We start from the raw sequence: 13,652 nt of genomic DNA on the forward strand, positions 1-13,652 counted from the left end.
AGTTTGGGTTTAGGGAATGGCTATTTGTTGGTGAAGGTCATACTTGAGTTTTACCCATTAAATAATAGTAATTCTTTTGCAGTTTTACGGTCTTATTTTCAGTCATAGGAGACTATAGGAGATTTCTCAATTAAGAAATATAATAATACGCATTCTAACGCTGGTTAGTTTTTTCGGTTATTTTATGAATTATTAACAAAAAGTCTCAAACTTGGTTGTACTTCGTCGTTTCAATATTAAACAAACATACATGTCTTTACAAAAAAAGCGTTTGGATATATGTTAGGTATAAAACACGGTGTGAGGTTTAACGTTGTTCTTATGGGGGAAAACAAAACTTCATTTTTCTGTAACCGGCTCTAAAATTGTCAGATTGGGTGCAACCACTTCTCACCTTTCTCAAGATAGGCGTCCCTCAGAGCAGTTAGTTGGATCCCGTTCTCAATATTTATACTGCTCAAGCATATACTGGTGATATGCAGATGCATCTCACCTACCTGTATGTTAGGCGTATGCTTAATTTAGCGAGCATTTCCATTTTGGATATTAATTACGCTCATAAATAGCGTAAGTCAATTTACATTACTTTAATTAGCTGGATCTTCGATCTCATCTACTGCAACTGTAAAAGTGAAAGTTGTTATCAATAGAATCTGACAGTTTTGCTCTCGACTAAAAGTATCAATAGTTTTTCAAAATAAGCGTGTTTTTGTGCAACCTTTCATGATTAAATTAAGTAAAACGAAATCATTGCAATTAATGTAAGATGAACTGAAATTACCTAGCAGTATAACTATAACTACAAAACAAATACTGTATTTACAGTAATACAATACAATTTTTGGGTTTCTCCGTTGCATTATTACTTTTTAACATGCACTACGGATTCTTTAATTATTAACTCCAAAGCAGTGTTTTGCATTCTTTGAATTCCTTCGTCATCTTCTTTTAAAAAGCAATTAGCATGTGCATATGTGCATTTAAACAAAATCAGAACTCTGAGGAAACTGGATTTTAAACAGTTGGACTGTAAGTTCGTTGTGTCCTGCTCAATCGGCCTTCGCCATATTTAGACATTTTCAGCAATGTTTATCAGGATTTTAGACATTTTCCATCGTTATAATATCTATAACACAACAGTATTATATATGTTATACATTTCTTGTACATTTTGTAATATATACCGATGGCAAATTACCTAATTCCTATTATCCTTTCAAACCTTCCATAATAAATAATAAACTTTGAACAGAGGAATGTTTCTTAATTGAAGTACGTCTCGTATATTCACGTAAAACAGGTTTAAAGCTCACCGTTATCTTTGCCTACGACCGATCATTGTATTTGTCAGTAACTCTATTAGCAGAAAGTCTTATCTCTTCTCATAATATAGTCTTCGCGTGACTTTGACGTCTGTTTTTTCTTTTGCCAAGGTTAAAAATGCTTTTAATGGTTTAAAATAATTAAAATGTTGCCCTGTTTGGAAATGTTCACTGACGCAAAAAATTAAAAACTAAGAGTACAATAAGTTACTTATAATAAAATCAGTTTCATTCTGCAGGAGACATTTTCCTTTTCTCGCGTAAAGGGTTCCTAACTTAGGTGCTTTGAACACGTACGTGCAGCAATTTTCTAACGTGCGATTTCCCGCGTTTATAGATTTCACGTATGACAGTACAGTTTTTGTAACACGTGTTTTACATACATAGGTTTATATGGAGATTATTTATATTATAATATTATAGGAGACAGTTGTTCAAACTAAACACATAATATTTTCAAAACATTTCTCATTAAAAAAACCCACAAATAACAAAAAAGTATCGATCTCTCACGCCCAAAAGGTGGATGTGATCCCTCATGTGTTAACACATGACACCCATGATGTACTGTACTTATATTTACAATATACACATACACAACTCTGTGGTTTTGGATTCATTGATCAATGATAAGCCTTATTTCTGTATAATGAGTGGTGCCAATCTGTTGTCGATGGTTTCAGAAACGCAGTATGAGCTACGCGGCTCCAGTGACGACATGACCCAGCGTGAAGATGTCCTCAAGTTCGAGCAAGGTCGTATTAAGGCGCTCCAGGAGGAGCGTCTTCACATACAGAAGAAGACTTTTACCAAATGGATGAATTCATTTTTACAAAAGGTAACAAAAAATACTCTTTAAATATTTTCTTAACTTTTACTATTTTAAAAGTGATAGTAATGAGTGGTTTGTGTAGTAGTTTTTCTTCTAGGCACATAAAACTTTGTATTTGAATTAAATGTTTTCTTCTATATCATATTTTCTATTCCAACAAAGGTCACTGCTATGGGATAAAATTTTAAGTAACTTTAGTATGAAAAGCTTTGGTTCAGGTGTTATTAAAATAAATTATGTGAAATCTTAGAAAATGCGTATGAACAGTTTTTAAGGAGAATTCATTCATTGATGATGAGGAGATAATTGCGGTGCAAATACTCGTACAGTAAAATTATATTTTTGCCATTTGTTTATTTACTCAAATAAGCAAAAACATCAATGTTGTTATTGGTTTACACATTCTTGAAATGTCTAATATTCTTTTTGTCAGTTTTTGCAGAAAATTATATAGCTTATTTAATTACGTTTAATTGTTTACTTACTTTTAATATAGAGATTTTCTTTCCTTTTTTTATTCCATATTAGGTTTTTAATAAGACAAAGTTCAAAGTAACAACCTTTGTAACTTAACTCTAAAAATGTATACATATGGAGGTTTTTTAATCGCCTTGTATAAGTTACATTGAAATAAAATAACTACAAACATGTTTAACCTATTACAACTAAACTTGATACGTAGGTTGTGCTTGTGTACTGTCTGATAAAGAGTACGCTGCACTATACAGTTTGATAAAATATTATTGACTCTTACGAGTATTGTACAGGAAGAGTGTTTACGAACTCTTCTTTCAAATTTAGGACTGCTCTTCAGTGAAAAAGAAAGTGAAACCAGAGCACATGTCAGTTTGTGGGTTTATCTTAAAGCGTCAGATTGTATAAGTAGTCTACGTTACAGCATCGGCACTTTGTTGAATGTTTGTCTGGTTAAGTCTTATAGTTATTGAATAAAGCATGCTTCCGTTTAAAAAATGGTAACCATTTTTATAATTAGTAATTTCGGTTTTGAAAAAAGAGCAAAAATAGTAAATTAATATGCTGGTACAAAAAAAGTTCACATTTATAATGATTATAATCATATTATTTAAGTAAATTTACATTGTTTGTCTATCTCAACAGGCAAAATGCATTAACGGTTAATTTTTTTCCGATTTTATGGGATAGATTGTATAATGTTTCCCTGGTTTTTGGAATTGTTATGTTTCGACATATGTTGTTGTTATGTTATTTATTGCATGTCATTTTATGTTAACACTTCACAGAGTTGATATTTTAAAACTATAATATATACTTGTATTTATTAATTTTTACCTTATTATTGTGCTCTAAGGAGACAAACTTTTAAGCAAAACCTCATGTTCCAGTTAATAATGTTTTAAGTGTACAGTGAATTGCTTCTGAATGAAGTGCCGAGGATCGACAGGAGCTAGCTGTGCTCTATTGTGAGCAAATGAATGGTATTTGTTTGTCGTGACTGTGGAATTTTCTTTCATAACTTCAGCTGGAAGTTTTGCTGCTAAGCCCACAGATAGTAGAACAAGCACGGTCGATAATAGAGAGGATTGAAGATAGTTTATCATAAGCCAACATAACTATCTTATCATGAGTGACTGGTGACTGTGATGGCAGGGCAGCTGACTGCTCAGTTTCAGTTATATTCACGTGGGAACCGGCATGCTGTGTTACAACGTACTTAACCCTTTGTCCAGTTACCCAGAGTTCGCTGGGGTCGTGGTCTCGAGTCCGAAGTAAATAAGTACTTAAAGACGTTGTATAGTTGTAACTGTGATGGCAGGGCAGCTGACTGCTCAGTTTCAGTTATATTCACGTGGGAACCGACATGTTGTGTTACAACGTACTTAACCCTTTGTCCAGTTACCCAGAGTTCGCTGGGGTCGTGGTCTCGAGTCCGAAGTAAATAAGTACTTAAAGACGTTGTATAGTTGTAACTGTGATGGCAGGGCAGCTGACTGCTCAGTTTCAGTTATATTCACGTGGGAACCGGCATGCTGTGTTACAACGTACTTAACCCTTTGTCCAGTTACCCAGAGTTCGCTGGGGTCGTGGTCTCGAGTCCGAAGTAAATAAGTACTTAAAGACGTTGTATAGTTGTAACTGGTTGTACATACAGTTGACAGTTTAAGAAACACTAAATAACGGTTATAATCGTTTTATGACCTGGTAAAAAAACTTCATAGACGGACATAATACAGCCGACATATAAATCATTCTTGCTCTAAGAAAAGTTCTTTGAAATGATTTTTATGTAGTTTTAAATGTGTCGTTTCAAATGAGGGAATTTTTAAAGGCTGCTAATTATTATTCAATCCTCGTAATATTTACACAAAACTGTAAAATAAAATAAACAACGGAATTGTTCTTATCTGCAAAACATGGAAACACGTGGCCTCTTTTTTATACCTCAATTTCAAGATTGAGCTGGTGTATAATCTTGCATTGTAGGTTTGGCGTAATTCACTACGGCTCGACTGTAAAGTTTTACATCGAAAGTAATATTTTATCCCCTTTATCGTTTTTACATAATTATGTTAAACTTTGAACAGTAATAGTAAGACGATCCGTTTGCAATATACCCATTTTTAATGGGTACGTGTGTAAGTGAATTAATTGTAGTTAACTGATCATTATAGGTAAATATATAATACATATGTATCCCTCTTAACGAACATTGGTATGGATATAGGCTACTATAGATGAGTGAAAAACTATAAAGTCAAGGTCACCGAGTATATCAACAGTACATCGTTTTATTGTACTAGACGTCTTGTGATTGTATGGATTACAGCTATGGAATATGTGTCAAATGTTAAACCAAAGCAGGCAGTGTTCTGGTAAAGTAAAGTAGACCCATTTATATTTAGAACTAGGGGTTGTATGTTGTGTAGGCTATTGAGCTAGCAGAGCAAGGGGAATTTTGACAATCAGAGCTTTCAAAAACACGTGAATGCAGATTCAAGGGGATCTTACATGGTTCAGAGATAGTTGTCAAGCGACTAGATGGTCGATCGCAAAGACGCCATGTAACGATCAGGGTCTCCAGAGACAAGGTGGTACTAGCGTGTGGAGACGTTTGTAAATACGATTAACACAGCTGGCAGTTGTTACCGTGGAAAATCCCAAAGCCCAGCTTGCTTCGTATGATGAATGGCCCTATAGATCTAATAGAATCGGATGTGGTTATTAAAGGCCATTTTGTCTTATAATCAAGTACAGGGTATAACTGGGTTGCATCTAGGAGCGGCTTCTAGACGTTACGTTGTCCTAGGCATGTGGAGGGGAGAGGAGGCTTTTAGGGTCGAAGTGGTTAGTTCTTCTGAACTTTTAACAACTTACTTAACCTAATAGTATTTTATGGATATTTCAATTGAGCATCGTCTTTAGCTTATTTGAAACTTTTGTTTGCTACACTAGCACTGTGTACATTTTTACTCATGTTTGAGTATTCATCTGCAGTTCTACTGCAAATGTTTGATAATCGTTCTCACACTAGTTCTACTAGTCCAACAGAATAACTCACCTGTAACCCTCCTAAAAATCTCAAAATATTCAGCTGTTATAACGTAAACTCATTAACTTTTACATCAGAAGGTGTAGGGAGGATGACTGAACCATCACATGAACCGGCGCCTCGTGTAACAGAGCGCGTCTGCAGGCGCCCAACACAGCACACTCATTATTCAGCGGTTGAATGTGTTATTTATTGTCCTTTTTAATTCTTTATATTGTTAGCTTCTTTTCTTTATCTTTCATTAAAACTTATATATTTAAGTTTATAAGTCATTTGAAGTGAAGCAACTTTGTTTACATTTTATTATAAAGTATAGGTATATAAATAGTTTTCATGTTTCTGTATTTAATTATTATAAAATTTACTGCATATGACACGAGGTTGAGTGGTAGAGAGGGCTTACAGCTCTAATTCCGCCTCTTTTGACATTTTTCATTTTATTTTATTTCATTACAAAAAGGGTTTATAAAAACTTATTTACTCCTTTAATTATTAACTCTCGATGTTTGGTTTGTCGTTCTTCAAGAGACATACAAAAAATGCTGTATAAGAATATTTTTGACTGTCATTAATTTTTAAATAATAATGAATTGGAGAAAACTTAAATATTAAAAAAAAAACTTTCTCCATATTTATGCTTATCACAATCTACAATAACAAACAAAATATCTTTTTACTCGAAAACATGGGTGAATACTACTCAATCAGTAAATTACTACTTCCGAGGTAATATAGGTATATGTGGTAGACATTTGAAGTGACATGTTTAGCATGTGAGAGGGTCGCCGGGACCCAGCTCCACCAGTGAAAAACAACTATCCAACCATCTTCTTTATAAAAACAAACTGTACACACTGCACAGTCACTAACCATTGCACGACATCCGACTGGTCCTTGACATCGAAAATAACCGCAAAAACCGACAAGCAAATGCCATAAGTCGTAGTCAACTTGTTACCTCATTAGCCTCATTACCTTGCGTGATATACAGTATACAAAATGATTACTGATAATGTTATGCGTCGTTCCCCTGCGGCCCAGGCCTAGTAGGCATATTTGTAAATCAATAACTTGTTACGTTATGCTTGTTCAATGCGTCCTTAGTACTTGGACACCAGAAAACGCGAATGACTGAATATATGATGGTTTAATAATAGTTTGGGGCTTTGACAATTGCTCGTCAACCACTGTGACTTTTGTGTAGTGTGGGTATGTTTTGTAATAGGACACAAAGAGCGAAAGACTATAGGAGGTGTGGGACGGGAACGTAAATGGTTCATTAATGAGGAGAGAAAGTTTTGGTTCCTATACTTGGATACTGTATAAGTACAGTTTATTTAACTCCTATATTGGTATTATGAATACACTTATTGCGTTCTTGGAGCATGAAGATCTGGAGGTTATCTCTTCATGTAGCTTTTTGTAAAGCGCTACCCATCATTTAATTCTTGATTAACTGAAGCAGCAGGAAATGAGTCACAGACCTTTCCAAAATGTCTATAAAGACTTCTTTAAATTCATATTGGGCTTTTCCCCATGTAGGTGAGTGGGACGCTTGCAATAAGTGCACTAGGGACGTACAAGGAGATAACCCGTAATGTACAGATAAGTTTTACTCGAGTGGGCAGTGGGTCTATTAGTCTTAGACTGATTCTATCAAATTATAACTCAAATCAAATTTCTTTTCAAGCAAGTGTAAGTGACTGTGGTAATCTCCGCTTTTGCCAAGAAAAATATTAGTTTTCCGTTTGTCATTTGGAAGAGAAAGGATGGTTCGCAATAAGTATCCTTGACATTTGCACTTTGGACATAATTGGTAGTTAGGTTACTGGTACATGTTTTTGTGAATGAAGTTGGAATGTTATATACTAACAAGACTGCCGTTTTGTATTTTTTTACTTAATTGTTTTTAGAATTTTATGATAATTATCATACATATGAAGTTCTATAGGCTCATGATGAGATTGTGGGTATCACTAGGTTTTCAACATCGAAGATCGATGATGTGCAGAAGTAGGCGGCTTGTAACATCTTGCTGGCCAATTGTCATACATATGAAGTTCTATAGGCTCATGATGAGATTGTGGGTATCACTAGGTTTTCAACATCGAAGATCGATGTGCAGACATAGGCGGCTTGTAATATCTCGCTGGCCAATTGCCATACATATGAAGTTCTATAGGCTCATGATGAGATTGTGGGTATCACTAGGTTTTCAACATCGAAGATCGATGTGCAGACATAGGCGGCTTGTAACATCTCGCTGGCCAATTGCCATACATATGAAGTTCTATAGGCTCATGATGAGATTGTGGGTATCACTAGGTTTTCAACATCGAAGATCGTTGATGTGCAGAAGTAGGCGGCTTGTAACATCTTGCTGGCCAATTGCCATACATATGAAGTTCTATAGGCTCATGATGAGATTGTGGGTAACACTAGGTTTTCAACATCAAAGATCGATGATGTGCAGAAGTAGGCGGCTTGTAACATCTTGCTGGCCAATTGTCATACATATGAAGTTCTATAGGCTCATGATGAGATTGTGGGTATCACTAGGTTTTCAACATTGAAGATCGATTATGTGCAGAAGTAGGCGGCTTGTAACATCTTTCTGGCCAATTGCTATACATATGAAGTTCTATAGGCTCATGTTGAGATTGTGGGTATCACTAGGTTTTCAACATCGAAGATCGATTATGTGCAGAAGTAGGCGGCTTGTAACATCTTGCTGGCCAATTGCCATACATATGAAGTTCTATAGGCTCATGATGAGATTGTGGGTATCACTAGGTTTTCAACATTGAAGATCGATTATGTGCAGAAGTAGGCGGCTTGTAACATCTCGTTGGCCCGCAGAGGAGCGGTTGTCCCCGCGAGTGGGAGAGTTGTTGATGTCATCCCATAGAATAACTTGGCTTGGCCTCGCTCTTCCAGCTGTTGGCCCACTATCTTATCTGTCTTCATTCACTCCCTTTCAAATAGTGTCCCAACCGATTTACTCCCAGTTTTACTCTGAGAACTATTCTGTTCAATAATATTCTACTCCAGCTAATATATAAGCTTGATTATAATTCTTAGTTGTTCATTTTACCGTGAATCCGTTCAATTTACGTTGTAATCATGAGTTTGTTCAACTATATCAAAAATCGTAGCAGCAATTAGTGCTTCTTTCATACTGTTCCTAAATACTTTACAGGAACTCGTGGTCCATACATTTCATTTAAACACAACACTAATATCAATTAAACATAATATGCGTAATGTTTATATCATCATCTCCTGTTCACACCAGCTGGTAATTTGAAATATATTACTGGTAAAAACCACTTTAGTAATGAAAGTTTATTTTGAAAATGTGACTAAATTCGGAATATTTATTTACCATTGCATTTCTTATGGAGATTTCTTCGACTTTACAGGCCACTGGGTTGGAGTCTTTTAAAATTAATTTTGTAAAGCACTCAAAAGCAACATAAAGCACTGTTATTTTCTTTGCAGCTATAGAAATTTTCTGTGGACCGATTCGCATACAAATAAATAATTCGAATATATTCGCATTAAATATATATACTCGAAATTCGACCCAGGAGCACTTAAAAATTTAAGAACGCGTTTTGAGCGTTGCTCTATAGGTGTTTTAGATTTGGTCAGTGTTCCATTGTATAGTTAGATTAACAACATAACTTATTCGTTAATAATGCATTACTACTCTAGAGCAGACCACACCAAAATACAGTGGTCCGATAGCGATTGTTGCTTTTTAACCCCCCCCCCCCACCACTACAACTCGCGCCCAACATTGAAGCCAGTTGTACGTGTCCGGTATAACAGTAGGTAACAACTTATTGTCAGCAGCGATATGGCAATAACGTCTCAAATGTCATAGGGCTATTTTTGTGCGGACTGCTTTAGTTGACCTTCATAATTATAAGTTGCTGGAATAATTACGTAGAAGACTAAACCATGTAGTAACTGTAAGCTGGAAGTCGAGAAGTCCTGGGTACGGGTCTGGCGCAGGGCGGCCTAACGTAAACACTGGGGACCCGACTGAGCCAGTTTTAATCACCTGTTTATTTATGCTCTTTTAACCGGCTGTTGACATTCTCAAGAAGCTCGCCTCCCGTGATATACGACAATAAAGAGGCTTGCCTTCTACTTCAGCGTTCAGCTCTCATTTAGCTATGTAATATTCCCACACCCAGCCCTTATATGCACCGATTAAAAATCCTTATAATCTTCTGAAACCTATAGAATCATTAAAATACCTTATACAGAAACTTTTTGGTCGTATGATGTTCAAGTGATAAATAATTGAATACAATTTACGAATTTTTTCATCTTAAAGTACTTGGTTCTTAATGTAATTTATATACAAGGTTGTCGTTTATCCGACGCTACTAAATCACAAAGTAAACAGAGCTTTACTTGCTCAAACATTACTTTCAAGCCTTTTGAATTTAAGAACGACTGACAAATGTATTGAGAAATACAGTTTTGTGCGTAGGCGCTCTGCCACAAAAGAGACGCAAAAAATTGTAAATTTTAAAAGATTGTTGTTGGATTGACCTTGCCGATCCAACAACATCCGGTGTTTAAGAGCATGTCGTTAAGTGATGCATTTGGTGTGTGTTCGGTTGGTTACATATGTAAAAATCACTTTTAGTCACAGACCTTTAAGATTACAGCCATTTTCTCCCATATATTTTGAAGGCGAGGGAAATAGAATAAAATATTTGGTCATACCTTAAGGAGTTTTAGGCATTTAAAGTAGTATTTTAGGACATCATGTAACCAGTCCAGAAGAAAAACAGTTGGATATAAGGATATGGAACGTTTAAACTATGAATGTAGAATATGAATGCATTAAATAACGTGTTATTATTTATAACAAAAACATCCTTGAGTAACGTAAACATTTTCATCAGCCTATATTATATTAACATGTTATTTTGCCTTCCGTCACAAACTGTTACAAAAACACGTCGCTTCCTAAAACTATATATAACTCATATACAAAAAAAACTAAAACTCACATATTTATTTCCAGCCGTTTTATTTAAGCCTAACCATAAAATTACACGAATTGTCTGATTTGTAGACCTTACAGAGTAATTTTGCAAAATGTATTTACATTTTTCTGTCTTAGGGGCGCCCAAGGAATGATATTGAAATATTTAAAAAAACCCAAACAAAAAACTACTTCACCACTTTAAATATAACATTTGATTGGTTGGTGCGAATGAAAGAAATCTCATGCAAACCAATTGAAAAACTGTATACGTTCATCAACGTGTGGATTAAAAGACGTAATAATGAAAATTGAAAACTTAAGTTAGCTATATCTTTAAAGTTCCCTTGGCTACGGCAATGTTAAGATCTGAAACATTCGCCAGCGGACGCTAGACGTACAGGATGGGATGGGACGGACATATGCCGGAAGGAGTTTCTCTAGAGGCTAATTAATTGACACGACTGGGTGCACGCGTCCTGTTGCCATTGTCTCCTGACTGTTCCGACAAGACAGCGGAACTTTACCGGCGACATCCCGAGCACTCTGCAATATCCACCAGACTGGGTGCACGCGTCCTGTTGCCATTGTCTCCTGACTGTTCCGACAAGACAGCGGAACTTTACCGGCGACATCCCGAGCACTCTGCAATATCCACCAGACTGGGTGCACGCGTCCTGTTGCCATTGTCTCCTGACTGTTCCGACAAGACAGCGGAACTTTACCGGCGACATCCCGAGCACTCTGCAATATCCACCAGACTGGGTGCACGCGTCCTGTTGCCATTGTCTCCTGACTGTTCCGACAAGACAGCGGAACTTTACCGGCGACATCCCGAGCACTCTGCAATATCCACCAGACTGGGTGCACGCGTCCTGTTGCCATTGTCTCCTGACTGTTCCGACAAGACAGCGGAACTTTACCGGCGACATCCCGAGCACTCTGCAATATCCACCAGACTGGGTGCACGCGTCCTGTTGCCATTGTCTCCTGACTGTTCCGACAAGACAGCGGAACTTTACCGGCGACATCCCGAGCACTCTGCAATATCCACCAGACTGGGTGCACGCGTCCTGTTGCCATTGTCTCCTGACTGTTCCGACAAGACAGCGGAACTTTACCGGCGACATCCCGAGCACTCTGCAATATCCACCAGACTGGGTGCACGCGTCCTGTTGCCATTGTCTCCTGACTGTTCCGACAAGACAGCGGAACTTTACCGGCGACATCCCGAGCACTCTGCAATATCCACCAGACTGGGTGCACGCGTCCTGTTGCCATTGTCTCCTGACTGTTCCGACAAGACAGCGGAACTTTACCGGCGACATCCCGAGCACTCTGCAATATCCACCAGACTGGGTGCACGCGTCCTGTTGCCATTGTCTCCTGACTGTTCCGACAAGACAGCGGAACTTTACCGGCGACATCCCGAGCACTCTGCAATATCCACCAGACTGGGTGCACGCGTCCTGTTGCCATTGTCTCCTGACTGTTCCGACAAGACAGCGGAACTTTACCGGCGACATCCCGAGCACTCTGCAATATCCACCAGACTGGGTGCACGCGTCCTGTTGCCATTGTCTCCTGACTGTTCCGACAAGACAGCGGAACTTTACCGGCGACTTCCCGAGCACTCTGCAATATCCACCAGACTGGGTGCACGCGTCCTGTTTCGATTGTCTCCTGAATGTCGCAACAACATAGCGGATCTTTATCGGTGTTAACCCGCGCACTCTGTAATGTCCACCAGACTTTGTGCACGGGTCCTGTTTCGATTGTCTTCTGAAAGTCCCAACAACATAGCGGATCTTTACATGTGTTAACTCGAGCACGGGAGCAACAGCTACTGTAAAACAATCAACCACTGGTTGGTTTAAATCACTGTTTAATGGCGAAAGAAGTGAATATTTTTATTTATCTTGTCACCAAGGAGAATGCAATACCACTCTGCTGAATTCCGAATTATAATGTTATATTTTGTAACCTATAACAAGGACAAATATCTGATATAATGTTTACTGTCCTTTCTTTAGTGATGTAATGATGCATGTGCAGAAGGTTATATTAATTGTCAATGTTTAGTAGTGAGTTAGCCCGTGTTGTAGCATTTTTAGCGAATTTGTAACGGCAACCAACGGATCAATAGCTGCTTCAGAATTGTAATTGTTTTATATGTTATGCAGAGCGGGTAAGATTGATACCTATTGTCACATAATAAAATAATAAAGATGAACTCCTTCTGTCAGGCAACTTATTTAATTAGGAAACATGTAGTCAAGCCAGCTTCGTTTATTCTGTGTTTTAAGATTGTACTGAATATTTTTTAAAAATTAAATAGAAGTACATAAAAGGGAATAAAGCTAAAAGAGTATTTCTCCACAATGGAACATGCTCCATGCTCTCATGAAAGAAAAGTGGTAACCCCTCGTAACTTTATACATAATAATTACATAAAAATAACTTATAAGTCTCACTGGAACACTATACATAGCGCGACCCGGCGGCCAGACCTAGGAACTGTTTGAGTTCTGAATCGAAACTAACGTTTGGTATTAAATTATATTTGATCAAAATACTGAAATTCTTTTCACCATTACATAAATTGGTAATTACAAACTTTTTATACTTCGTTAAACATTAATATTTCATAACAATTGTTGGAGTTTTAAAATATAATAAATTTTAATTACGTCATATACAATTAACAATTCAAAAGTGTATTTTGAAGTATGCGGATGTTACTTGAACAGTTCGAGTGTAAAGAAGCTGGAGAGGTTCTTCACACTGCATAGCTTTTAGCGTGCAGTACTGCTAGTGGGCAGTGGTGCAGCACGAGCTAAGAGCGCGATAATTAGCAGCTAAGGATATGTACAGTACAGCACAGAGGATCTGGGACGTGCTGTGATCACTGACCGCGAGTGTTAACTGCGGCTCTCCTCGCTTTTACTTCCGGCCTGA

The 13,652-nt window shown here is 37.3% G+C and overlaps 1 protein-coding gene across 1 annotated transcript in view; it reads left to right on the forward strand.

Annotated features, from left to right (window-relative positions):
* Window positions 1-1,956: 1,956 nt before the first annotated feature.
* LOC124360595 (spectrin beta chain-like) overlaps window positions 1,957-13,652 on the forward strand; it is a 44,333-nt gene continuing 32,637 nt past the window's right edge. Inside the window, exon 1 of the mRNA XM_046814341.1 lies at window positions 1,957-2,160. Within this exon, the coding sequence (XP_046670297.1) occupies window positions 1,972-2,160 (189 nt within the window). The 5' untranslated portion in view covers window positions 1,957-1,971. The remainder of the gene's footprint in view (window positions 2,161-13,652) is intronic.

The sequence above is a fragment of the Homalodisca vitripennis genome, chromosome 4 (assembly GCF_021130785.1).
Source record: "Homalodisca vitripennis isolate AUS2020 chromosome 4, UT_GWSS_2.1, whole genome shotgun sequence".
Classification (NCBI taxonomy): Eukaryota; Metazoa; Arthropoda; class Insecta; order Hemiptera; family Cicadellidae; genus Homalodisca; species Homalodisca vitripennis.